The sequence below is a fragment of the Phacochoerus africanus genome, chromosome 2, assembly GCF_016906955.1.
Source record: "Phacochoerus africanus isolate WHEZ1 chromosome 2, ROS_Pafr_v1, whole genome shotgun sequence".
NCBI classification, from domain to species: domain Eukaryota; kingdom Metazoa; phylum Chordata; class Mammalia; order Artiodactyla; family Suidae; genus Phacochoerus; species Phacochoerus africanus.
The window spans coordinates 7,435,470-7,462,319 of record NC_062545.1 but is presented as its reverse complement, the minus strand read 5'-3'; the positions used below and the strand labels follow the sequence as shown (position 1 = coordinate 7,462,319).

At 56.1% G+C, this 26,850-nt stretch overlaps 1 protein-coding gene across 1 annotated transcript in view; it reads left to right on the top strand.

Annotated features, from left to right (window-relative positions):
* Positions 1-26,850, top strand: part of IGF2R (insulin like growth factor 2 receptor) — a 104,966-nt gene that overhangs the window by 39,724 nt on the left and 38,392 nt on the right. Inside the window, exons 8-21 of the mRNA XM_047769801.1 lie at positions 1,974-2,136; positions 2,291-2,456; positions 3,274-3,377; positions 8,723-8,887; positions 11,138-11,278; positions 12,577-12,720; positions 17,150-17,287; positions 17,898-18,045; positions 18,497-18,674; positions 19,289-19,404; positions 19,835-20,003; positions 21,422-21,601; positions 23,864-23,965; positions 24,946-25,047. Coding sequence (XP_047625757.1) covers positions 1,974-2,136; positions 2,291-2,456; positions 3,274-3,377; positions 8,723-8,887; positions 11,138-11,278; positions 12,577-12,720; positions 17,150-17,287; positions 17,898-18,045; positions 18,497-18,674; positions 19,289-19,404; positions 19,835-20,003; positions 21,422-21,601; positions 23,864-23,965; positions 24,946-25,047 — 2,016 coding nt within the window. The remainder of the gene's footprint in view (positions 1-1,973; positions 2,137-2,290; positions 2,457-3,273; positions 3,378-8,722; positions 8,888-11,137; positions 11,279-12,576; positions 12,721-17,149; positions 17,288-17,897; positions 18,046-18,496; positions 18,675-19,288; positions 19,405-19,834; positions 20,004-21,421; positions 21,602-23,863; positions 23,966-24,945; positions 25,048-26,850) is intronic.

The window sequence follows — 26,850 nt, the reverse complement described above, 5'->3', positions numbered from 1 at the left end:
GCCGTTCCTCTCACCCTCTGGCACAGGCACACGCAGGCCGAGCGATGGCTCTGTCCTGCTGTTCACTCAGGTCTAGTGCAGCCGTACACTCCTCAGAGGCCGGGCCCGAGGCTGCTGCGTCCTCCGGCAGAGCCCAGCCGTGTCCGGGGGGCCAGTGCTGCTCGAGTGTCTGAGCAGATGCGGTGCTGATGGAAGGGAGACCCCCCCCCAGCCCTGCCCGGGAGGAAGGGGAGGGCTTTCCTGCCATTTGTGTCTGCCTTCTCCTGATGGAACCGAGTAGGAGGCGCTGAATTCTTTTACCGAAGAATGTCCTCCCCTCCCCCCAAACAGACGTGGGATTTGCTCTGGTTTCTGGCAGGCAACTGGCCTGTGGTGTGTGTTGGCGGGTGGATGTGTGTGGTGGGGCTGTGTGGAGACAGACGAGCAGTCCAGGCCAGCTTTGCCATTTTATGTCCCCAGAATTCCAGGGCCGCACGGCGTCAGCTTAGTGAAGCCCCAAGTGGCCAGTCATTGACGTTGGTTCTCAGTGTGATATGGAGGAATAGTTATTTCTACTTTTCATTTCTTCATTTGTACTTTGCATCCTAAAGACCTGCCTCGAAATCTCTGGAGCCTGATGGCCTGAGCTGGCAGTGGCTTTCCCGTTTCCCTTTCCTACTTGAGAACCACCTGGGGCTCTGGCGGTGAAGGGAGGGGGTCGTTGCCCTCCCTCCTCCGTGGGATGCGAGGCTCTTTGGGGTGTTCGGAGAGGAGGCTGTTCCCTGGGCCGAGCTTGGGTGTCATGTGCTTAGATTCCTTCATACTTGAAGGTTTATTGAAGCATTTCCGGTGGCTCATCGAATGCTTTCAGGAGCTGGAACTTTAGTAAAATTCATCTTGGCAAAGAGAGCTTTAAAATAAAAAAGCGTTATTGAATTTCCGTACTATCACCTGTTTTAAGCACATTTTGATGGTCATTAGCATATTGGCACACAGCCGTTGCCACGGTTGGTGTTAGGGTGGCCCGGTTGCTGTCGCTCCCCTGCTGCCCCGCCCTCCAGCCACAGACCTACTTTCTGTCTTTGGATCTGCCTGTGCTGACACCCACATACGTGGGGCCATACGCAGTGTGGCTTTTGGGGTCTGGCTTGTCTCACTCAGTGTTTGGCCCACCTCGCTGTGTATGTGTGTCCCACGGCCCTGCGCCAAGTGGTTAAAGCATCGATTTTGAGTCCTCCTCGGGGCTGGACTTGCACTTCCTCAGCTTAGCTAGTCGAGCGAGTTGTTTGTCGTCACCCTGGCACTTTGGCCTGTGCCCGGCATGAGCAGGTGCTCAGTAAACATTTGCCGAGTGAGGGGCCTGGAAACAGCACAGCTGCTCCTGCTGCTGAGACCAGTGAGACGCTTCTTCCGAGGGGGGGGCAGGAGGTGACAGTGCGCCCAGTGCACGGTGACAGCGTTGTATCCTTCCCAGAGTCCGGGTTTGTGGTGCTGACACCCTGGCTTCACCCAGGGGCAGGGACCGGTTGGAGTCCAGGTGAAGAGAGCCCAGGAATCCTAGGCAATTCTTAGGAAAGGGGTAAGGGACCGTCTCCCCAGGCGCGGCCGTGCCCGCGTTGGGTGGGGCTCCTTGTGGCACAGGCCCAGGGAGCACCTCCGATTGGAAAGAGAGAGCCTTCCCCAGGCCCCTTCACGAGTCCCCACTGCCGGCCACGGGCGTGGAGGTCAGGTGACGTTGCGTTCAGGGCAGGCTCGCAGGCCGAGGCTGGCCTGTGACTCTGAAGGTGAGCAGGAGAGGTGCAAATAAACGGAGTCACTGTCATCCCCGCGAAGTCAAATGATTGGCGTCTGCTAAGGACGACGGCAGGTCCAACGCAAGAGGAGACAGACCTGCGACCCAGCCACATTCCTTTGAGTTTTTCAGAAGCTCAGAGAGTCTGCCTTGGAACTGCAGGGGAAGATGACGTTTCCTCCTTTCAAACTGTTCCCAACAGGGCACCCTTCCCAAGCTCACGGCCAAGTCCAACTGCCGCTACGAGGTCGAGTGGGTCACCGAGTACGCCTGCCCCAGGGACTATCTGGAGAGCAGGAACTGCTCTCTGAGCAGCGAGCAGCACGACATCACCATCGACCTGCAGCCGCTCAGCCGGGTCGGAGGTGAGGGGGCACCCCGGGGCTGGGAAGCGGGCGGGGGACCCCGAGCCGCTGGCCGAGGGGTTCGGGTTTGACTGGAGGATGCTCCTGCAAACTCGCCCCCGCCTGGGCTGGTGACAGAGCCCCTTCTCGTGTGTGCTCCTTCCCTTCGCCTCAGACGCCCCTTACACCTGCGAAGGAGGGGAGTATGTCTTCTCGTTGAGCGTCTGCGGAGGAGCCGAGACACCTCTCTGTAATGAGAAAGACACCGCCGTGTGCCAGGTGAAAAAGGCAGTTTCCACTCAAGCCAAAGTGGCCGGAAGACTCCAGAATCAGACCCTCCGGTGGGTACGGCCCTCGGGGAACCTTGAAGTGCATCGTGTGCGTTCTCGTGAAAGCTAAGCCACCGCCTCGCCTCCCGGCTGCTGCCTCCGTCTGACGGCGCGGGAGGTCGGTTAGGCCAGCGGGCCTTCCTGCTGGGCTCGGCCACGTGCCGTGTGGCGCTAACTAGGTGGATGCCGTTCCTGGCTTGACAGCAAGAGGGCTTCGGCTCCTACCGGCCCCCGTGTCGTCTCTAGTTGGCGAGGATCCAGACTGTAGGGAAGTGATCTGATGCGTCGGTGGGGCCTTTGCATTTTACAGGGTACATTTCTGAGGGGTTTTGATTTTTCTCTGGCATGTGGAGCACCTGAAACACCACTGGCGCCACATAGAAAGTGTTAAAACAGCTGGGAAAACGCGTTTCTCACGGTTCTCCTGCCCCTGAACTTGGTATTTAGCTTGAAAATGCAGTTGCGTGAAAATAAGTGTTACCCAGGATCCCTCAGGTCTAGCAGTTGCCGGAAGAGCTGCGTCGTCTTGGGCGTTGCTTCTTTTGTACACAATCCCAGCACGAGAGCCGTAGGGTCCTGATGCTCAGAGCAAACTCCTCAGTGCGTTCCTGCAGCCTGTTACTGCTTTGAAGGCAGAGGACGACCAGGCCGTCCGTTCGGAGCTCCTCTCCTGTAGCCGCTTCTTTCCTGGCTGGCGAAGAGCGTGCTGCTGGTTTATGTCAGTGCTGACTTGATGGTTTGCAAAAGGCCTCCCGTAGAAAGGTGTAAAAACTCGAGTTTCTTTCTTGGTTCCACCAAACGTGTGTGTGTGTTTGTTACAAACATCTAGGTACTCGGATGGAGACCTCACCTTGATTTATTTTGGAGGCGATGAATGCAGCTCGGGCTTCCAGCGGATGAGTGTCATAAACTTTGAGTGCAATAAAACTGCAGGTGAGTGTGCCCCGGGCTTCACTGCGGCTCGGCCTTGACAGGCTGCGTCCTTGGAAGCCGAGTGCTGGGTGGGTGGGGGGTGGGGAGCAAGCGTCCCCCTCCAGACGTGGCCACCTCCAGGCCCCAGCCTTGGTTCCTCTGCCGGAGCGGGCGGGCGGGAGCGCCCCTCGCCGCCGACGCACACGCATCCTGTTTCCGTCTCCCTCCTGTTTCCCTCCCTTCTGTTTGTTTTGGGAGTGGGCCCAGCCTGGGCTTGCTGGCCTTTCTGCCCTGAATTCTCACTCCTACCAGAGCCCGCCCAGGGCCAGCGGGCGGGGCTTGCTCACCGACCTCCAGGGGGTTGTCGCTCAGCGTCTCTTAGGACATGCGTTTCTGGATGACCCTTTTTGCAAATGGCCCTGCTGTAGAGGCTGCATTTGGGGATCACAAGCAGTCACGGGGCAAGTTTAAAAGGACGGTTTAGTTCTGAGTGACTCGGAGAAGTTTCCTTGAAGTCTCAATGGCAGATGGCACCCACATTGCAATAAGCCATGCTGCTGTCTGCATCGCGAAGATCCCAGACACGCACAGTTTGCATCTGTAGAGAGGTGACGGGTTCCCCCCATCCTCAGAGAGCTGTCCCCTCCGCTGTCCCCTCCGTTGACCTCCAGCCTGTGACCCCAGGTGCCTCAGAGCCGGCCGAGCCTCTGCACAGAGCTCTGGTCCAGGAGCCGCCTGCGCCCGCCCTCATCTGCACAGCCGACCCGGGCCACCCCACCCCCGAGGGTCTGCTGGCCCTTGGTTCTGTTTGTTTTGTGTGTTTCTATGGCAGCGCTTTGGCCCATCTGGTCACGGGGCAGGTTCCTACGTGATTCACTGCAGGGTCAGGGAGAGGCAGCTGTGCGTGACCGGAGCTATGCTCTGCAGCCTGGAGTCCAGGACAGAGAAGGTGGTCAGGAGACGGGGGACCAGCCCCAGGCGCTGGGGAGCGGGCGGGCGGGAGGCCCTCGGAGCCTTCCTGTGCGTCTGGCCCTGGTTGCTGTTCACAGCTCCTCTGGGGCCTGGCTGCCCCACCCCCGCTCCCCCGTGAGTGCCAGCCTTAGGTGGGAATGCCTGCTGCACCTCCGTGTGCCTCTCATGTGCGCAGAGATTCGTTCCACACACACTTTATTAGTACTTATGGCTTAGACCCTGCGAGGCCCAAGGATGCCAAGAGGACCCCCCCTCCCACGGTATTTAGAGAAGCAGAGAGAGATAAGGACCCTGAGGACAGTCGTGTGGGGTGGTGCAGGGTGGTGCAGGCTGGATGGGGGTGAGCTCTGTCACCTGGGTCTTTATCAGGAGCAGCCTGGGGTCTGGGTGTCCATGACCCAGTTAGGAGAAGAGGGGCCCTGCAGGACAGCAGGAGTGAGCAGAGCGGGGGGGGGGGGGGGGGGGTGGCCGTGGGGACTGGTCTTCGGGGCAGAAGGAAGAGCTCACGCAGAGGCGTGAGTCTGGGTAGCAGCGAGCAGGGCAGAGCTCCGTGTCCGGACCACGGCTTAAGATGAGCCCAGGAAAGGGAGGGAGTGACGTCCTGAAAGGCTCGGGCATCCTGCGGAGGAGCCGGACCTGAGAAATCAGAGTGAAGGGAGCTCAAGAGAGACTGTGCGCCTGCGTGCGCCCTGGATCTGGTTTGGCTGAGGCTTTTGGAGACCTGTCCTTCTGGTCCCGACCGCTGCCGGCTGGGCTGCTCTGCTGGGGGGCAACCCTGTCCTTGCCTCTTCTGGCCCCATTCTGTCTGCGCTTGTTATAAATGACTTGGCCGAGATCTCTGGGAAGGCGCTGATCTCATTTGGGCCCACTGGGAAGGTAGCATAGTGATCCAGGAAGATCCAGCGGACAGAAGGACACTGAGAAGGGCGCGTGGTCAGGGACCCTTGGTGGGGAGGTTCGGATATCCGTCCAGGAGGCCCCGGGGGGAGCTGGAGCCCGGACAGCTGAGCCTGGAGAGCATTTGTGTTCACTTTTCATTGCAAAAGTTCTCGCACATGTAAGTAAAAGGAACATTACAGTGGCCGCTCACATGCCCACCACTCAGGCTAAACAGTCGTGACTGTTTTGCTAAATTTGTTCCGTATCTCTGCTCCGTCCGTCACTGATGGATCACCCCACCCGACTCCAGAAAAGGACATCCTGGGGTTCCCTGGTGGCCTAGCAGTTAAGGATCTGGGGTTGTCACTGCGGTGGCGTGGTTCCATCCCTGGCCCGGGAACTTCTACATTCCGTGGGTGCAACCAGAAACAAAAGGACGTTCCTTTACGGAGCCTCAGTGCCATGATCAGACCTGACGACAGGCATACTTTACATTGATGCCCTGACTCATCTTCATAGGCTCGTTTTGTTGTCATGTGACACGGAGACCAGACCCAGAGAGGTGAAGTGTTTTGTGTGTGTGTGGCGGGGGGGGGGGGGGGGGGGGGGGGGGATTTGGAGCCTGCTCTCCCGCTGGAGTTGAAGAATTCCAGTCTTGAAGATTCCAGTTCAGCGATTCTGAGCAAACTGTATGTGCTATACTGTGTCTGCTGTAAAATTGTTTCATTGTTGCTTTGTTTGAATATGACATCAGTTTGTAGAGAAAACTCCTTGGTGGCTTTTGTAGTTTGGGTGATTGTCATCTGCCCTTTTGCATGTCGAATGGGTGTGAATTTGCTGTGGGATATGATAAAACATGGTCGACAGTTCAGCTTGGCTCCCCAGGAATTATTTATGCTTTTACGAATCTAGGGTTTCATGCATCTCAAGACACAAAGTTGCCTCCCTTTATTTTTTCATCCCTAATACTTTTTTCTTTAAACTGTTTGTTTCAGTAGTTTACATCTATTTTGATGTCACCATATTGGTGATGCTGCCAATAGACCATTTTTTGGGGGAGTGACTGGTTAGGAAAGGCTCGTAAAAAACCATCCACCAGTTTAAGTGGCTCATTATCACATTAAAGTCAGGGCTGTAGATGAGGCCTCCGAGGACTCTGCAGAATGGGAACAGCAGGGTTTTTAATGGGCCGGAACTAAGAGGCAGGGCCCATCCTCGGAGGCAGTGAGCCGGGGAAATGCAGTTTAGCTGTGCGCCTGCAGGGAAAATTGAACCGGTTTGGTGAGCAGGTGGCATTGTTTCTGCCCCAGAGCAGTCGGGGCGTGGCGTGCCCGCCTGCTAACCCTGGCCGAGAGTGAGGGGCCTCCGGAAGAGTTCACTTTCCCTTCAGCCGGTGGTGGGATCCACATGCCCTGAGACCGTGGGAAGGGTGCGCTGGGGGTGGACCGGGAGGCTGCGGTTGATGGAGAGGGCGGGGAGCAGCGGCCTTGAAGGCAGCACTGGTGTCTGAAGACCAACCACATGGTTTGGTTGGGAGTCTTGGTTTACTCTTCTCAGATTCTTTGGGGAATTAAGTAAGAATGCAGGTGAGATGCATGACAATGGGTATTTACATTTTATTTAAAACGGGCTCTCCCAGGAGCTCCCCAGTAAGTTTCAGATGCAGATCTAGCTCCACCAAAGAGATGGACCCCAGAAGCTTTCATAGTGTGGGATTAGTCTTCTGTAAACCTCTCAGCAAAGGGATAAACACCGTGCCCACATCTGGTCCTTGGGAAACGCAGGTCTTTTCTGAAGAGTGAAATACCAATCCAGTGGGAGCAAGAACTGTAAACCAACCATGCTGTGAGGGAGGGGGTGTTGAAAAGAGGGGCGAGCTTGACTGCCCCTTGGGTGGAGGGGCAGTGTCCTGGGGTGGGGGGTGCCCTGGCCTTGAAGAGAATGGCAGAGTCCTCACTTCAAACCAAAGACAAAAGAAAGACAAAACCTACAGTATTGCAGGGAAGCATCACCTTCTGGTTCTGAGTCTGGCTCTGAGGCCGGACCATCTGGGTTTGATTTCTGGCTCCTCTGCTTTCTACCTTGGAAACCATAGGCAAATTGTTTAGCTTCCCTAAATCTACAAAATGGGCTAAAATGGTGCCTGTGCTATATGATGCAATAGGCTAACGCACCTGAAGTCCTTAACGCAGAGCCTTTGGGCGCAGCCAGTGCCACCCCCACCCCCGCCAGGGGCAGTTAACACCTTGCGCAGGGCGCCCACCTAGACTATGCTCCGGGCACATTAGCCACTGTTGCTGGTGTCGTAATGATGTTTATAACGTTAAAGCTTTAATAGAGGTTATGATCTAAGCATCATTGCCTTTGGTGGAAAACCGAGTTGTGCTCTCCGTTGGAACACTGTGCTCTTCCAGGCACCGAACGGCAGGGAAGGCGCGTCCTGTAGGAGGCCCGGGGGGATCGTTAAGCCGTGAAGGGCTGGAAAATGGACTTTTGGGCCGGTGGCTCACCGGCCTGGAAAGGCCAGGGGATAGTATTTCCAGTTCAGGAAAAGTCAGCAGGGTCTGTGGAATCCCAGGCTACGTGGAGCTAGGAAGTGATGGTTGAAGGGCTGGCTTTCGGTGCGGAACTGAACCCTGAGGGCTCCCTGGAGGTGGTGGGCAGGGAGACTGGATTTGAGGAGGGCGTTAGAGACCCACGCCTGCTCAAGTCCCAGGATCAAGAATGTGGGAGCCCTGGGGGGCGAGGTCTCTAGACCTCAGCTCACTTCAGTGGGGAGGGACCGCAGGCGGTATCCTTTTTCTTCCTCCCTCCCTCCCTTTCCCTCCCTCCCCTTTCCTTCTTTTCTTTTTATGGCTGCACCTGCAGTATATGGAGGTTCCCAGGCTAAGGGCTGAATCAGAGCTGTAGCCGCTGGCTTAACACCACAGCCACAGCAACTCCGGATCCGAGCCACATCTGTGACCTCTACCACAGCTCACGGCAGCAGAGATCAAGCTGCATCCTCACAGACGCTGTCGGGTTCTTAACCTGCTGAGCCACAGCAGGAACTCCCCTTTCTGCTTTCATTGGAGGGACCCGTTCCTGGACCATGTCCTGCTCACACGCACATCATTAAGCCAGTGGGGGGCGCTCCTGGAACTGGAGCCCCGGTCTCTGCCCGCCTTCCACGGAATCCCTCCCTGACTGGGAGGATGTTTCAGAGCTCACGGGAGGCTGACCGCAGCCAGAGAGCAGCGGAGCCCTGCCTGGGGGCTCCCACCCCCTCGAGCGCGTTGTCAACAGCCTCCTGTCCTGTCGAGATGAAAGGGGCATGGGGCTGCCCTGGGGGGAATTGATGTCGGTCTGAAATGCAGTCAAAGCCGCTCTGATCTCTGAGCCGTCTGCTCTCCGGGGTCGGGGACCTGGGTCTGGCTGGCACGGCTGGCGTGGGTGTCCCGTCAGCTGCCCCTGCTCCTCTGACGTTCCTGGTTTGAGTCACGTCACAGGGTGCTTTTCCCTCTCACGCCGCACAGGTAACAACGGGAAGGGGGCCCCCGTGTTCACCGGGGAGGTGGATTGCACCTACTTCTTCACATGGGACACGAGGTACGCCTGCGTGGAGGAGAAGGAGGCTCTGCTCTGCGGCGTCGCAGACGGGAGGCAGCGCTTCGACCTGTCGGCGCTGGCCCGGCACTCAGGTAGGCCCGCCCGGCTGCGCCCGTGAGCACGGCCTTGCCTGGCCCAGAGCCACGTCTGGAGCTGCCAGACCTGCTTTCCTTGTCAGCTGATCACACCTTGCTGCCCTGCACGTGTCGCACTTCGGTGATCGGAGCTGGCCCTGCGTTAGGAGGCAGAGGGTCTGAGTTGGGGGTCAGCGTCTCCACTGTCTCCTTCGCTGCCTTGGGCTAATCTTATCGTGGTTCAGTAAAAACGGCCCAGTGCCTTCTGTGTGCTGGGTCGTGCACTTTGAGATTAGAAACTTTTTTTTTAGCCAAGAGGGTGGAAGTTAAAAGTTCTCATCGGACACAACAATAGGCACGCTCTGTGGTGGTGAGCGTTAACGAAACTTCCCGAGGTGGTCATTTCGTGGTATCCACACGTCTCTAATCGTTATGCATCTGCCACGATCACCATGTTATGTGTCACTTACAGCTCAATTTAAAAAAAGTTTTCAGCAGCCTTCCTGCAGGCAGCGTTCCCGCGGAACAGTCCTGCCTGCCCCCCCCCCCCCCCCCCGCTTTGCCCCTTGACTTGCTGCCTCTCCCCCGCCCACCTTCAGATTCCTCCGTGGGGCCAGAAGGAGGAAAAAGGGTCCCCATGGGACGTGGGGTTGTGTCCCCGCGGGGTGGGGCTCGTCCCTGAGGCCTGGTTCACGGTGCAGACTTCATTTGTTCACTGTACCCTTGCTGCCTTGGTTACGTGACTGGGCCTGGGCGAGGCGCGGGGATACGGTGGCAGGCCTGGCCAGCACGACGTCTGCCCCGTGGGCCTGGAACGCTAGGGGGTGGGCAGAGAAGACTGAATCATGAGTAGGGGGCCGTCCAGTGGTGAGAACCGGGTCGAGTTGGGCACTTCTGATTTGACCCTTTTAGCAGCCTTGGCGTTGAGCCCAGACAGAAGGCCGTTGCCTCTGTGGAGTGGAGATACTATTTAACACAGGGAGCAGGACTTGCCCGAAGTCGCAGGAGGAGCAGCTGCCCCAGGAACGTTCCTCCTCGTGTGGCCTGAGCCCCAGCCACCTGGAGAGCGTCACCTTAGCGAGGCGTCGCTCTTCCCCTTTGCACACGAGCCCCTGGTAGAGGCCGCCTCTGCGCAGACACCGTTGGAGGCCTGTGCTGCCGCCTCCAGCTCTGCTGCTGGAGAGAGTTAGTCCCCACGTTGTCCTCCCCCGGTTTTCTCACAGTCACTGCAGCGGTGGTTTCACGTCCCGTTATTCATTTTTTTGTGTTTTAAACATCTCTCTGCACAAGGCCCAACCCAGCATCTGTGGGGGGATGGGGGCTGCACTCATCACTCAGTCAACTTCGCCCACCTCCGCTTCCCTGGGGACCGAGCTTCCTTGTGTCGCGTTTGTACCCAGGTGGCGAAGGCAGCCGGGAGGTGGGAGCCCAAATCCTTCCCTGGCAGCTTAAAAAAGGCCTCCTCCCCCCCCGCCCCAGCTCTTTGTCCTTGTGGACGTGCGTGGTCGGCTGTGGGGCCTTCCGGGTTATGGGGTCACAGACACCGGGTGAAGCACCCGGGCCCCCCCAGGGGTGGGGGTTCAGCCCCCATCCCCCGTCTGCAGAAGCAGCCTCCCCCACGGCTCCGCGGTGCCTGGGTGGCTCCTTGGGGGCCGTCTGGCCTTTACTCTGCTGTCTGCCCTCAACCTGCGCTCCCTCCACCTTCTGTGGGCTTTTTCTGTTCCCTGTGCGACTGGATCATGATCCATCGGCATTCAGGGGCCCCACGGATCTTGTTTACCTTCCGGGGGCCCCGGGAACTTGCCCCTGGGCCGGGTCTGCTTGTGTGCGAGGTGGGGGCTTCTCTTATCGTGGGTGCCTTATCTGTGGTCTGGAGGCGGATGTGTCACTGATGGCCTGTGTCCGCCAGTCCTAAGGCCAGGCTGGCGTCTGGCTTTGCTCTTCAGTTTCTGAGTTCATACTTTGGGGCTTGGGAGAATTGTGCTGTTTGATCCTCTGCCCCCCCGCCCCCCCAAAGCCCTGTTGAGCCTCCTCTTCTCCGGGGCTGTTGGGGGCTGGCTTGTTTCTGTCACCTTCAAGACAAGCCTGAGATCCTCAGTGAGGTTCTGTGTCTTCGGGCTTCCGCGTCCAGAAACGTGAGTGCCTGCTGTTTGGGGACTGCGGGCCTGGCGAGCTTCGGGCCCTTACCTTCCACGTAAGCACCGCTGATGGTGTGACTCACGGAGGAGTGATCACTGCTTTTGGCTAGAAGAAGCTTTCTCTCCACAGAACTGGAACAGAATTGGGAAGCAGTGGATGGCAGCCAGAGGGGAGCAGAGAAGAAGCATTTCTTCGTTAACATCTGCCGCCGGGTGCTGCAGGAGGGCCAGGCCAGGGGCTGCCCCGAGGATGCGGCCGTGTGTGCCGTTGGTGAGTGGGGGTGGGTTTTCCTGAGCGCCCGCAGGGGCCTGGCCCTAGCCAGTTCAGAGTGAATCAGAGCATCTGGAGTTCCTGCTGTGGCTCAGCTGGTTAAGAATCCAGCTAGGGTCCATGAGGATGTTGGTTCAATCCCTGGCCTCTCTCAGTGGGTTAAGGATCCCGAGGTGCTGTGGCTGTGGTGTAGGCCGGCAGCTGCAGCTCCGATCCGACCCCTAGCCTGGGAACCTCCATATGCCGAGGGTGTGGCCCTAAGAAGAAGAAAAAAAAAAATCTTCCCGTGGTTCATGTCTGCCTTCTGTCCCTGGATTCTGTGTACAAAGAACGGTAAAGAGAAGAGCGTAATGACTCAGGCGTAGCTGACGGGCAGACTTGGGAAGCTGGAGCGTTTCAGGTGGTGCAGTTGGCCGCAGCCCGAGACTTGGGCTAGCTGGAAGCAGAAGGAGCCACGTGGGAAAGTGCTTCATCTTTTCACCTTGCATCTTGAGGAACCCTGGGAACAACCCACTGTCAGTGCTTGTGTAAAACGGATCCCAATTTTTTAACAACCTTACTGCCTGGGATTGTTCTAGCATTATGGCCTCAGGCGGGTGGCTTTTGTGGCCTCTCGGGAGAGTGTTGGACCCCTTAGCCTTCTTTGCTGCAGCCGGCTTGCATCTCCGTCGCCTGCAAACACTGTAGCGTGTTAATCACTGGAAACGTCCGTAGGAACGAGCCATGAGGGTGCTTGGGGTTGGCTACCAGCCTTAGAGACGGGGAGGCGGGCCCAGGCTGGGTTTGGGGAGTTTGTCCCAGGATCCAGAAGTGGTGGTGGGTCTTTAAAAGCAGGCCCAGGCCTGCCCCTGCCTTGGTTAGGACGGACTTGGGACAGGATTTCAGGACTTTGTTGTGAAAGGTCAGCTGAGTCACTTAATTCACGGTCACTCGCTTGACTTGCTGATCAGTTGGTTCCTGCTTCCGTCGTCATGGGGCAAAGTCTAGCCTCTCGGTTTCAAAAGACCTATGTCTCGGGGGAACTGAAGGCCCCCAAAGTGGGGGAAGTGCCCTGCCTTTCTACGTCTCTCCTGCCTTTGCTTTGCAGGACACTGTGCATCCCTCTCACACTTGCCCACTAAGCCCCAAGGTGACCTTGGGGTCCTCCCCGTGGCCGCCCCCAACCAGGCTGGGTGAGCCGGGGAAGGGGCCCACCCACGGGAACTTGCCTGATTTTTTTCTTACTCATCATCTGTGTCATAATTTTTAATCGTGCCTTCTGTTGGTTTTTTTTTTTTTTTCCCCTTCCTCTTTTCCAGATGAGTCCGGAAGTAAAAACCTGGGCAAATTTATTTCTTCTCCCATAAGAGAAAAAGGAAACATTCAGCTCTCCTACTCGGATGGCGATGAGTGTGGTGGTGGCAAGAGAATAAACACCAATATAACACTCATCTGCAAGCCAGGTGAAGACGAGGGAGATGCGCGGTCTCTGCGTCCTTGGCGTCTCCGTTCCGCCAGGGTGACGAGGCCAGGAGAGGAGGCGCCAGAGCCCCTAGTGCTGGTCCCCACCCTGCCCCGCAGCCCGGAGATGGAGAAACCATGTGTTGTCTGAGGGGCTGGGGCTGTGATTTTCCAGATGAGTTATGCTCTCTGCACGGCTTCCTCTTCCTCGGCTGCCTGGCGGATAGAACCCATGTCCCCGATGTCACTCCCCAAACACACTGCCTCTCTCGCTCACCTTTACTTCTAGGCTTAGCCCGTTTGTCAAGGTCAAAATCTCTCTTCATACATTTTTATGTTCCTCCCTGCGTGGTGTTTTGTGAATACTCTTGAGTTTCACAGTTATATTTATGTTGAGGGACTTCCTTGTTGATAATGGCCTGGTTTTACTATTTTTAAACCTTTCCCCTGCAGCTGGGTTAAGAGCCTGTTTCCATTGCAGGCGATCGGCAGTTATACAGCCTCCCTCCCTCCTGGTGGAATATTTTCTTTGGATGAATTCCCAGTTGTGGGAATAGGTCAACAAGGACTAGGGAAAAAAAAATTTTTTTTTTTAAAGTTTTGAATGCTCCTTTAAAATGAAAATATCTGTAATATAAAATCTGCTGTTTGAAAGGAATTGTAGTGATAGACGCATGCGGTGAAAGGCACCATTTTACCCGCTTTGACCAGCAAGTTCAGCGGCATTAAGTGCATTTACATTGTACGTCGTAAGTGCAAGTACAACCCTTCCACCTCCGGGACTTCGTCGCCCTCCCCAGCCGGAGCCCCGACCCCATGAAGCACGCATCCCCTGTTCCGCTTCCTGCCCCCGCCCCCGGCGACCACCCCTGACCTTTCTGTCCCTCTGGGTTTAACCAGTCTAGGGACCTCATGATAAGTGGATTTTTATAGTATTTGTACCAAGGGAACAAATATTTTTAGAGCGAGGGAAGGTTTTTCTTGTTTTCCTTTGAAATACTTCATGGGAGTATAGTCGATGGGTAATGTTCTCTCCGTTTTTTTCTGTACAGCAAAATGATTGTTCTCCGCGTTCTCTTCCATGTTCTTTTCCATCGCGGTTGATCGCAGGATGCAGACTCGAGTTCCCTGTGCTCTACAGTAGAACCTTCTTTTTACGTGCAGTAGTTTGCATCTGCTAATCCCCAATTCCCGATCCTTCCCTCCCCTTGCCCCTCCCCCTCCCCCTTGGCAATCACAAGTCTGTTCTGTGTGTCTGTGAGTCTGTCTGTGTTTTAAGGATGAGTTCATTTGTTTCATGTTTGAGATTCCACATGTAAGTGATAGCACTTCGTATTTGTCTTTCTCTGAGGATGAGAGCACTTAGTGTGAGAGTCTCTAGGTCCATCCATGTTGCTGCCAGTGGCATCATTTCCTTCTTTTTCATGGCTGAGTACTATCCCCTTGTTTGTCTACTCAGCGTCTTTTTATCCGTTCACCTGTTGATAGACGCTTAGGTTACTTCCATGTCTGGGCTGTTGTGAATAGTGCTGCAGTGAACACAGGGGTGCATGTAGCTTTTTGAATTAGAGTTTTGTCTGGTATATGCCCAGGAGTGGGATTGCTGGATCTAATGGCAACTCTACTTTTTGTTTTTTGAGGAACTTCTGTGCTCTTTTTCCATAGCGGCTGCTACCTTGTTGAATTCCTACATTTTCACCAATAGTGTAGGAGGGAATCTCTTTTCTCCACACCCTCTCTAGTGTTTGTTATTTGTAGACTTTGCTGATGGCCATTCTGGCTGGTGTGAGGTGGTACCTCACTGTGGTTTGATTTGCATTTCCCTCATAATTCGTGATCTCGAGCACCTCTTCATGGGTTTTTTGGCCATCTGTATGTCTTTGGAGAAATGTCTAGATCTTCTGTCCATTTTTTGATTGGGGTTTTTTTTGGTTGTTGTTAATGAGGTCTATGAGCTGTTTGCGTATTTTGGAAATTAAGCCCTCGTCGATCACGTCGCCATTCGCAAGTGTTTTCTCCCAGTCCGTAGGTTGTTTCATTTTTTTTGTGGTTTCCTTTGCTGTACAAAAACTTGTCAGTTTGAGTCAGTCCCATTTGTTCATTTTTGCTTGTGTTTCTCTTTTGGGAGAGCTGAGAAAACACGGGTACAATTTACATCAGAGAATATTGCCCTCGTTTTCTTCTCGCAGTTTGATGGTGCCATGTCTTATATTTGTCTTTAAGCCAGTTTGTGTGCGGTGAGAGGTGCATTCTGACTTCATAGATTTACATGCGGCTGTCCAGCTTTCCTAACACCACTTGCTGAAGAGACTTTTTTTTCTTTTTAGGGCCACACCCGCAGCATATGGAAGTTCTCAGGCTAGGGGTCGAATCAGAGCTGCAGCTGCTGGCCTACACCACAGCTCATGGCAGCGTCAGATCCTTAACCCACTGGGTGAGGCCAGGGATCAGACCCGCATCCTCGTGGATACTAGTTGCGTTCATTTCCAGTGCGCCACAGTGGGAACTCCCTAAAGAGACTTTTCCTCCATTGTATATTCTTGCCTCCCTGGTTGAAGATTAATTGACTGTAGGTGTGTGGGTTTATTTCTGGGCTCTCTGTTCTGTCCTCTGTCCGTATGTCTGTTTTTGTACCAATACCACATTGTTTTGATTCCTGTCGCTTTGTGGTATGCTCCGAAGTCTGGGAGGGTTATGCCTCCGTCTTTGTTTTTTTCCCCTCAGGATCGCTTTGGCAAGACTGAGTCTTTCAGGGTTCCATATAAATTTTAGGATTATTTGTTTTAGTTCTGTGAAAAATGTCATGGGTAGGTTGATAGGGATGGCATTACAAATGTCGATTGCTTTGGGTAGTTTGGCCATTTTAGCAATGTTAATTCTTCCAATCTAAGAATATCGAAGATCTTTGCATTTCTTTTGATCGTCTTCAGTTTCCTTTATTAATGTTTTATAGTTCTCAGCGTGCAAGTCTTTCACTTCCTCAGTCGGCTTTATTTCTATTCTAAGTATTTTATTATTATTTTTTGGATGCGATTTTAAAATAGGGTTTTTTTTTTTGATTCCCTTTCTGATATTTCATTGTTAGTATAAAAAACTGGAACTGACTTCTGTATTCAGTCTTTATTCTGCTACCTTGTTGAATTCTTTGATCAGTTCTGAGAGTTTTTGTGTAGAGTCTTTAGGTTTTCTATATGTAGTATCGTGTCATCTGCACGTGATGACACTTTTACTTTTGCCCTTCCAGTTTGGATGCCTTTTACTTCTTCTTGTCTGATCGCTGTGGCTAGGACTTCCACTGCTATCTTGAATACAAGTGGTGAGAGTGGGCATCCTTGTTCAAGATTTTAGGAAGGCTCTCAGCTTTACACTGTTGAGTATTACATTAGCTTTGGGTTTGTCGTAAAAAGGCTTTATTCTGTTGAGATATATTCTCTTTGTACTCACTTTGGTGTTTTTATCGTGAATGGCTGTTGGATGCTGTGCGTTGCCTTTTCTGCGTCTAGTGAAATCATGTGGTTTTTGTCTTGTCTTTGGTGGGTGTGGGAAGTCTCATTGACTGATTTTGTATGTTCAACTGTCCTCACGATCTGGGATGAATTCGTCTTGAGTCTGATGTATGATCTTTTTTACGTGTTGTTAGATTTGGTTTGTAATATTTTGTTGAGGATTTTTGCATTTATATTCCTCAAAGGTGATGGCCTGTAATCCTCTTTTCTGGTCGAGTCTTTGGTTTGGGTACCAGGGCGATGGTGGCTTCGTAGAAGATGTTTGGGAGTTTTCCTTCTTCAGTTTTTGGGAAGAGTTTGAGCAGGACGTTGGGTAGGATTTACCTCTGAAGCCATCTGGTCCTGGACTTTTGTTTGTAGGGAGGTTTTTTGTTTGTTTGTTTGTTTTGTTTTTAATTACAGATTCTATTTCATTTCTAGTGTCAGTCTGTTCAAATTATGCTTCTTCTTGATCCAGGTTTGGTGGGCTCTATGTTTCTAGAAACTTGTCCGTTTTTTCTGGGTTGTCAAATTCATTAGCATGTATAACTGTTCATAGTATTCTGTCTTTTTTTTTTTTTGTATTTTGCATTATCAGTTAAGATTTCTCCCTTTTCATTTTATATATTTCGGTTCTCTCTCTTTTCCTCTTGGTGAGCCTGGCCAGAGGTCAGTTTTGCCCTTTCGAACAAACCAGCTCTTGCGTTTTAGATTTTTCTTTCTCTTTGTTCTAAAATTTCTATTGTACTGATTTCCTCTCTGATCTTTATTACTTCCTTCCTTCTGCTGACCTTGGATCTTGTTTGTGCTACTCTTCGTAATTCTCTCAGGTCAGGTCGCTTGAGATTGACCGTGTCTTTTCGAGGAAGGCCTGTGTGTCGCGATGGACAGCAAGGGGAGATCTCCCTGACCGGGTCAGTGATAGCTCTTTCTTCCCCTCTGACAGGTGACTTAGAGAGTGCTCCGGTGCTGAGAACTTCCAGAGCCGACGGTTGCTTCTACGAGTTTGAGTGGTACACAGCCGCCGCGTGTGTGCTGTCCCGGACCGAGGGAGACAACTGCACGGTCTTTGACTCCCAGGCAGGTGTGTGTTCGAGCGCCCTGTGGGGCAGCCTCACCTGCAAGTGCTTTTACCCGTTTTGTTTTGTTTTTCAACATTTTTCTGTCAGCATTTTAGGGGTAGCCTGCTTTAGAATTATATCAGTATCATTTGACCAAAAACTCTGAAAAGCTGGGGGCTCGAGGCTTGCTTGAGATAGTGCAAAACCTTTCTTAGATGCAGTGTTCAGGTCGGCTTGCTGAATGCAGAGCCTGAGGAATGTGGAAAATAAGTCACGTTCGAGAAGGTTTTTCTCATGAGTTTCTAGGGAAGAAGCTCACCTTAGACTTGGCAAGGTTGTTGTGTCGTGGTCCCACTTTGAACACCCTGGCGGTTACTCGACCGCGACGTCCCGGGTTGAGTAGGCTTTTAGGTTAACCAGCTAGAGAGGGGACGGTGGTGGCAGATCCGTCGCGGGGGGGGGGGGGCGGGGGGGGGGCGGCGGGGGGCGGGTGCGCTAGTGACAGCAGTTCTGGAAGGTCACCTTCTCGCTGTCGGCCAGGCCTGGGGAGAAGCATCTCCTCGAGGCCGTGAGCTGAGGCTGCTCTGTTCGCTGTGGTCGGACTGACCTTGGCTGGTTTTTATTCTCACGTAGGGTTTTCTTTTGACTTGTCGCCTCTCACTAAGACAAATGGTGCCTACAAAGTTGAGACGGAGAAGTACGAGTTTTATATTAATGTGTGCGGCGCGGTGTCTGCGAGCGCCTGCCAGCCGGACTCGGGCGCCTGCCAGGTGTCGAAAAGGCAAGTAACGCTCTCCAGTTTCTCCTGGGTGTCTGGTGCCAACGAGTCGGTGTGTGGTCTGCTGACGTCTTTGCTTCCTGACGCGGAAACACCGCCACGGCCTGGGCCAAACCCGGAGGAGAGGTTGGGGTTCAGCTGCCCAGAGAGGGCGCGGGACAGGCCCGGATTTCCACAGGGCCTCGCTTCCGGCTCTGTGCATATGTTTCTCCTCTCCGTGTACCCTTAGTTCAGATGCAGGGCATCGTGCCAGCGGCGCTGAGAGCAGATTTGGGTCCGGCGTCGGGGCTGGGGCTGCCCTCCTCCCTGCCACTGCCATCAGACATCCAGGCCCTGGGTCCCGGGCACCCCTGCCCCCTGTACTGCCCGTTGCCCTTCCTTCAGCATCACAGCGTCGCGGCACCGCAGAGCCTCTGGTCTCTGCATCTTTTCTCAGAGACGCTTATTCGTTTAGTGACAAGAAGTCTTGGAACCTGGGACGGAGTAATGCCAAGCTTTCCTACTACGACGGGATGATCCAGCTGAACTACCACGATGGCACGCCCTACAACAACGAGAGGCGGACTCCGCGAGCCACGCTCATCACCTTCCTCTGTGATCGGGATGCTGGAGTGGGCCTCCCTGAGTACCAGGTGGGAACCGCGCCGCGTGTGCGCCTACGCGGCCACAGGGGCGAAGAGGGAGACGCCTCCGTCTAAAGGCGGGGCAGGGAAGAAAGTGGTTACGACGGGGCTTGTGGCTTTGCTGGAGGGACATGAGGGTCCCAGGCGGGTGACCTCGGAGCTGGGATGGTCCCTGGAAGTGAGTTGTCAGCTCGTCTGGCTCCCCAGGGCTTGCTCAGGAGCCCGTCGTGGGCCCTGTATGTAGAGGCAGAGCCTGTTGGTCCCGTTTTCTGGCCGGATCAGCCTCTCCTGTGATTTTATTAATCCTCGTAGACTTGCCTGGGGACACGGTGTTCATTTTCCGAGCTGTGGCTACAGTGGACCGTCCCTTGATGGTGGCCCACGGCCCCTGTTGGTTTTGGAGCAGGACACGCAAAAACATCAAAACCACCCCTTCTTCCCACTTCACGGAGGCTAGATTTCCATCTTGGTCTGTGGCTGGGCGATCTTCCTATTAAGAAAATGAACAGGCAAAGTAAAGGGACGTCCCTGCAGTTTTTGCTTGGAACAGCGGCCGTCTCTTTTGACCTTGTATTCCCCTTCTCTTCGCATCCCTCCCACGTCTGTCCTTGTCCGGCCATTAGGAAGAAGATAACTCTACCTACAACTTCCGGTGGTACACCAGCTACGCCTGCCCCGAGGAGCCGCTGGAGTGCGTGGTGACCGACCCGTCCACGCTGGAGCAGTACGACCTCTCCAGGTGAGGCGGGTCAGCCGGGCCCCGGTACAGTTAGGGCTGAGGTCGACTGGGCCCTGCTGGTGAGCAGGTGACTGAGCTGATGACCAGGGTCAGGTCAGTTCTGGGTGCAGGACCAAGGTGGGGTGTTTCAGACCAGAATGAACTCTTAACGATGGCCCGGGAGCCCTGGCGAGGTCAAGCAGTCTTTGCCCAGCAAAGCAGGCCTGTTCTCAGCAGCATCATTTGAAAAGCCGCCCGGCGGTGCTGGGGCCTAGGGCAGTCCCAGGTCGGCGGTGGGCTGCCTTCCGTGGTGCCGTGAGTCCCACCAGGCCAGCTGCTGTACGTTGAGGGGCGGGCTGTGTTTCTTTCTCTTTCTCTGGGTGCTTAGAAGTGAATCCTCGGGCAGAAAGCTGTTAGCTTGCAAAGCTCACGTTTCGCTTGGACATTTCAGTCTTGCAAAATCTGAGGGCGGTCGTGGCGGGAACTGGTACGCCCTGGACAGCGCGGGCCCGCACAGCACGTGGAGGAAGTACTACATCAACGTGTGTCGGCCTCTGAACCCGGTGCCGGGCTGCGATCGGTACGCGTCCGCCTGCCAGATGAAGTATGAGAGCCACCAGGTGGGTCTGCCCCCCGCCCCGTGTGACTTGGTGGTGGAGCTGGTTATTACTGGGCTCCCAGGTCTGCGCAGGCCTGGCTGCTGACGGGAGGCCCTCTGAGGGGGAGGGGGCCTCAGTGGGATCCTATCTGAGTCCCCTCCCCTCCATAGATGCGGTCATATTTGAGTCCTGGTTCAGATTTAAAATGTGAAAAAGTCTGGGTGTGGTGACCTCTGCTCACAGGACCCGGCGGAGGAGGTGTCTTTGAACAGCAGACATCTGTAAGGAAGAGAGAGCTAGTGCTTCCAGAAGCTTGGGCTTCTGAGTGATTAGGGGGACAGCTGCACGGCAGGATTGCTGTGCACGCACTAGGTCCAGGCCTTCGCTCTGGCCAGGGTGCGAGCTGTGCACCGTCATTGGATGGAATGCAGGTGCCGCCGGAGCTCTGCTGTGTGTGCTTGTGCTCCTCAGACACGGCACATCTTAAAATAAAGATGTATGTGTGCCGCTTTAAAAATAGAGCGGCAGGAATGCACTTTTCCTGGCGTCTGTTAGCCGGCAGCTGGAGGTCTTGTAAAGGAAGCTGGCGAGCGCCCTCTGGTGGTTAAGCATGGAGGCGCCCGTGCACATTGGCGCGTGTGCTCTTTGTTGGAGCAAAGGCCTCCAAACCCGCTGGAGTCTGTGTTTGCCAGTTCGTCTATTCGCTGATGGTTATTTATAACCCGGGATGAGTCCTGGGGCGCTTTCACAGTCATTCACTTGTGCTCTAGTCTCAGCTCTGCCACCCAGATGGCCAGATGATGGAGGCACGAGGGACGGGCCGGCAGTGTCAGAAGCTTCTGGCCAGAGGATGTGGTTTGAGTCCCGTCTCTGATGCCTGTCAGTCGCGTGGCCTCGGATAGGTCACTCCGCATGTCTGAACCTCGTTTGCCCTTTTGTAAAGTGAAGAGAATAGATTCTACCAGGATTTTGAGGGTTTAAGATCATAATTTATGGGAAATAAGTTGTCCTTTGGAATGGAGGGCAGGATAGGCTCCAGGGCCTGGTGGACACCGAGTCCACGGCCGCTCGAGCCCGTCACCTGCAGTGTCCCCTTGGCACCCCCGCGCTTTATGTCCTCTGTGGACCACTCACAGAGCCTGAGACAGCGTCAGTGCCACGCCTCAGGCCCTGGAGGCAAATTCAAGTTTCGCTTTTTGGAACTTTCTGTCATTTCTTCCCCGAGCAGTTCGAGCTGAAGTTGGTTGCAGCAGCAGAGGCAGAGCCCGCGGATGTGGAGCGCTGTGTTCCCCCTGCACGCAGGAAGGGTGGCTCTGCATTTGCTCATCTGTGGCGAGTTTATAGCGCTCAGCTGCGTGGACGATGAGCACCCACCGTGTCAGAAGGAAAGCGGTGGTCTTCTCTTCACGGGGAAACCTCACAGACACCCGTGTTTGCAGGGTTCGTTTTCCGAAACCGTCTCCATCAGCAACTTGGGGGTCGCGAAGGCGGGCCCCGTGGTGGAGAACAGCGGCAGCCTCGTCCTGGAATACGTGAACGGCTCCGCCTGCACCACCAGCGACGGGCGGCGGACCACCTACACCACCCGGATCCACCTCGTCTGCTCCCGGGGCAGCCTGGTAAGGAGGGCGCTCGCTGCCTGGCGCCCCGGACCCTGGCGGCTTCGTGTTCCTTTGAGTCTCTTCCCAGGGTGGGGGAGCTTGCTCTTCATCCTGCTTCAGGTCGGCATGTGGTATAAAAGCCGAGGCCAGGGGCCCGGCGGCGGTGGTGGTGCTTTTGTGTCTGTTCTTTCTCAGGTTCAAGCCTGACCTCTTACTGCCGGTTGGTGACACACCCGGTGTGTTGGTGTCCTGTAGATGCGAGTTTTTCTCTCTGGGTGACACAGACACCATCCTGCCCCTTCTTCGCTCTTGTGAGCTGGTGATCCCAGGGTCCCTGCAGCACAGCGGGTCTTGGAGATGGTTTGGGCCAAACGTCAGAGTTCGCAGATGAGGAAACCAAGGCGCGTGCAGCTCGGGCCGTGGGCGAAGAACAATGGGGGAGGCACGTGTGACGTGCTGGCGAAGCAGGCGTGCAAGGCGAGGGCTGGGAAGTGGAAGGGGGTTGCGCGTGGGCCCCGGTTCCCTGCGCCAGGGCAGCCCAGAAGAGAGAGCCAGAAAGAACTGGTTTAAAAAGAACGTGGCTGAAGCTTTACAACCGAAGATCGACCCCTTGGCCGTCCTGCGGCGCACGCTGAGCGCATGGGGCCTGTGGACCCGTGTCGAGCTCCCGTTCCCAGTATCCACTTCCAGAACTTTGTTATTCTGCCCTGATTGCCTTCTTTACCTGAAGTTTGATGTTTATCCCCGGGTCATGTGTGTTTTGAATAATCGCCAAACTCCTCGAGGCCCAGAGTGGGGATAATGGAGTTCATGTTTATTATCAGATTATTTCCGAGGTCTGTCCCACGCCCTCTCCCTCCGCTGACGTGGGCTGGCGGGGGTCGGGGCGCAGGGGCTGGTCACTTACATCCTAGTCGGTCGCAGACGCCAAGTTCTCTCTGCCCTTTGCCGGCACACGGGTTTTTCCCAAGCGATAAGGTCTTTGGAGCCCAAGAAGGTGGCGCTGACAAGGAAGGAAGACGTGAGCTGGCTGAGCGGGGCCTGGGCTGTGTAGGCACGGGCCCCACCAGGGAGACGTGAGCACAGCCTGCGCTCAGCCCCGGCAGGGTGTCCCGGGATGGAGTCCTTGGCCCCCTGGGCCCGTCTCTGCGTCCCCTGCCTGGGCCTTGCCCGCCCTCTGCCCCCTCTGGTGTTGCCCTGCTGTGGAGGCCCTGGGCAGTTCCCGAAGTTCCCACATTTACTCTGTTTTCCTGCGACATCCTCTTTGTATGGGGACCTGCAGTTTTCAGAGTGACTTCACGTCGTTGCCGTGTCTCTTGGGGTTGGCCCAGAGCCTGGCCCGTTTCGTGGGTTCAGGGAGCATGGAGTGAAGGGAGGTTCCCCCCCACCCCCACCCCCAGCCCGTCTGCAGTCCGGGAACTTGGCACAACCACATTGTGAGGCTGAAGCGATGGCATTTCCTGTTGGTGACGCTGCGGCCGAGAGGGTGGGAGGCTTCCAGATCGGAGGGCACTGGGTGGGTGAGCTGTGGGTGACAGTCATTTCCTGTGCCTGTGCTGTGCATCTGGGCAGGTGTCTCGGCGTCTCTGTTTCCTCATCTGCACACAAAATGCGGGAAATGGTTGTTGTGAGCCGAGAAGTGCTGACTGCTCCCTCTTGCCTGCCTGGAGACCCCAACACCCTCCCCGTGAACCGCCATTGCCCGTGGTGGAGGCGGTGCCTTCACGGAAGCTCATGTGGCACAAGCATGGGCATTTTTTTCTCGACACCCCACTTATATTGACACCTCACTCTGAGAAGTGCACAGACTGGAAGTGACCACCAGCTGAGCGTCCACAGGTCGAACACACCTGTGTAACTAGACCCACATCCAGGAGCCGAATAGGGGCAGCGCCCGTGGGCCGCCTGGCGCCCCTTCCTGATCACTTCTCCACCCCTGTCCCAGCCCCCCCCCCCCCCGCCGTGTCAGCTCTGCCTCTTCGTACGTGGCTGAGGTCTCGGGCCCTGTGGCCTTTGCGCCGGGCCCGTGTGTTCTGCACGCTGGGTGGAGGACGGGTTTCTAAAGCATGGACCTGGACTCCCACTGCAGCTGTTCACTGCGGGCACGACCTCAGGCCGGTTTAACAGCATCCCAGCACGCAGCTCACTGGGCTTAGGGTCGGATGTGGCACGCCGAGCCCTGGCTCAGTGGCCGTTCACCGTCTGGCATCAGGCTGCTGTACTTTCGGTGGGAACGGGTCCGTTTTCTCACGCTGACCGTTATCCTGGGCTTCCCTCCAGAATACCCACCCCATATTTTCGCTCAGCTGGGAGTGTGTGGTCAGCTTCCTGTGGAACACGGAGGCCGCCTGTCCTGTCCGGGTGACCACGGACACAGACCAGGTGCGTGTGCCCCCCGGTGCCCCGCGCAGGAGCCCCCGCCCACAGCCTCCTCACGCGTCTCCAACTCCCCCGCGTCCCCTGCCCCCACCCCGCTGCCAGGTCTGGGAAGAGCACCCGGACCTGGGCTGTCACTCCCTGCGGGCGTAGGATCCCGCCTCTGCTCCCACGCACTCTTCCTTCAGCGTGGCCGTGGCTCCGGGGGCCCGTAAGACACCACCCAAGGCCTGCAGCGCGCCAGTGCCCTGTCCTTGTGGCTGCAGCCGTCTGTCCTACCGTGCTGTTGTCTCCGGGACAGTGTCCTGGGTTCCAGTCGGAAGCTCAGGGCTCTCCCGATCCCAGCCGCCCGCCCGCCCGCCTGCCCGCCGCTGGGCTCAGCGCGCTCCTTGGCCGCGGCCCGAGCGCTGCCCTGGGGTGAGCCTTGCCTGAGCATCGTGGCGGGAGCTGCTCGGGGTGCCGGCTCTGCGCTCCCCAGGCACAGCCTCTTTGCCCAGCGCTGGCTCTTTTTCTATTCAGTGATGGATGGGCTTCCCCCCCACCCCTCACCCCAAGTCTTCCGTCAGGCGGCAGAGCCCGCTCGCCCAGAGGAGTGTCCTTGGCCGGGACCCCGTGCCCTCCATGCTTTCCCAGGCTGTGGCCGCCGCTCCGTTTCCTGCATGTGGCAGACAGGACAGAAAAATGACATGGGCGCTGGGCACAGGGGGAGCCTCGTTCTCCCTCCCAGCAGCGGGGAGGGAGCTGGTTGGGCGGGTCTCCTGGGCTCCCGCTCCCCGGGGGCTCAGCAGTGTCCCCGTCAGGTACGTGGAACAGCCATGGAGCTCAGGTAAGGTGTCTGAGCTGGGCCCCCGCTGGCTCTGAGCACAGGGCTGCTTCTCTGCCGGGGCTGAGAGCCCTGCAGTCACACGGGCAGGTGTGGGAGGCGCTGTCCGTGCCACGTTGTCACGGCCTTGGTTAGAGAGTCTCTGCCCCTTTTGTTCCCACAGGCCTGCTCCATCAGGGACCCCAACAGCGGCTACGTGTTTGATCTGAACCCACTCAACCGTTCCCAGGGATACGTGCTCACGGGCATCGGGAAGACCTTTGTGGTAAGGCGGGCGGGAGCGGCTCTGACGGGAGGAGAGGATGCGTCCAAGTCCCCTGCGGCTGCACGGGGAGGCGGGTGGCAGCTCTCAGCCAGGCGGAGACAGGGAAGCCCAGGTGTGAGGGGAAATGAGATGAAACTGTCCTCCCTCCGGGAACGGTGCAGACGAGAGCTTCATTCTTCAGAAGGTGGGCCGTTCCTGGCGTGTGGCCGTGTGGCCAGAGCCGTGCCCTGGGCCAGCAGCCTGTCGGACGTTCCGTCTCCTGGGTGGGCTCAGCCATCTGTTTCCACGAGGCCCCGGGCGGTTCAGGTGCCCGCTGGCCTCTAGTCCAGAGGAAGCGGTGACAGTCCCTCAGGAGGCGCCCTGGGGGTGCTCTGGAGTCTTCTGACAGCGGTGAGTCACGGAGGCTGCGCTGTCACCAAGCGAGCGCTGCTGGAGAGAGAGGAGAGAGGCCTCATCAAAGCCCCTGCTCGCTTTAACGTCTTCGGGCAGCGGGAGGCTGGGGTGAGAAGGTCCCGTTCCAGGTGGGTGCGGCAGGGCCCCGCACACGCGGAGGGCGGCCTACGTGCTCCGGGGCCGGGTGCGGGGCCAGCCCACCGGCCTGCCCCTCCCTCCTCCGCCCCTCAGCAAGAGCCACGCTAGGGTTTGGGTTACATGAGGCTCTACTGGCTGACAGCTTATCTGGCCCTCTGTGCGAATGTGGGAGGCAGACAGAAACCTCGTCGAGCCCTTTAGGGAACATTCCAGAAGGGGTGACCCCGTCGAGGAGAGGACATGCTGGAAGCAGGTCCCTGCCTGTGCAGGGTGGGGGCGGCAGGAGGTCGAAGGTGCGGGACAGACCGTGGATGGGGAGGTAGATATGGGGCTGATTGGTAGGCTTCGCGACTCCTGGGAGACAGAGCGTAGCTCTCACGCTGCAAAGAAGGCGTGACACCACCACCTACCCCCTGACGACCTGGCATCGCATCCTTGCCACCCAGCTGTGCTGGGCTCAGCCGCCCCTCCATACTCCTGGGGCCCCCGTGCTCCCAAAATGGCTGAGTGAGGCGTCTTTAAGGTGCCCGAACGCCCCCGATCGGAGGGGCCCGAGGACCGGGGCAGCCAGGCTGCTCTGGGTCCTGTTGTTGATTTCCAGGCAGGGCCACAGAAGAAGAAAGGGGAACTTCTCTGCGTCAGATTTCTGTAACCACGCAGCCCGCGTGGCCGCAGGGCACCTGCCTGGGCTGTGGTCTTTGCTGACCATTTCTTAAGTCGGAAGCTTTGGTTTTCAGAAAAGCGCTTTCTATGTATAGATGTTAATTTTGTATTAAGGAACTTTGTATCTAAGAACGCTTACCAGTCAGGGCGAAGTCTTTCTTTCCCATGTTTCCTATCGAGGGGCATATTCCGCTTCATTATATCAACTATTGAACTTAAATGCAGGGGTAGCAACGTCTTGAAGAGACACAGGAGTATCATGTTTTATTTGCTTATAATTAACGTGACTTCACTATGGACATGTGTTCTAGGGTCATTAGAAATCCTGCAGAATCCCAGCTACGTGTGTCCCTCCTGTTATAGCTGCTCCTTCATCCTGTGCAGTGTCTCGTGCACTTAGAGATAAGAACTTAGAGGCAAGGCATGGGAAGTGCCGTTTGCACTTGCATTTTTGCACACCATATCAGCTTTAGGATTTAACTGCCCCCAGGTGGAAAGTCGGTCACTTGAAGCACGAAGCGCAACTGTGGAGCCTGGCGGGGTGTGGGTTGCTTGGCCCTGTTCGCGGAGGGTCTCACAGCCCAAGTCAGTGCATGGTTCTCGCTGTCT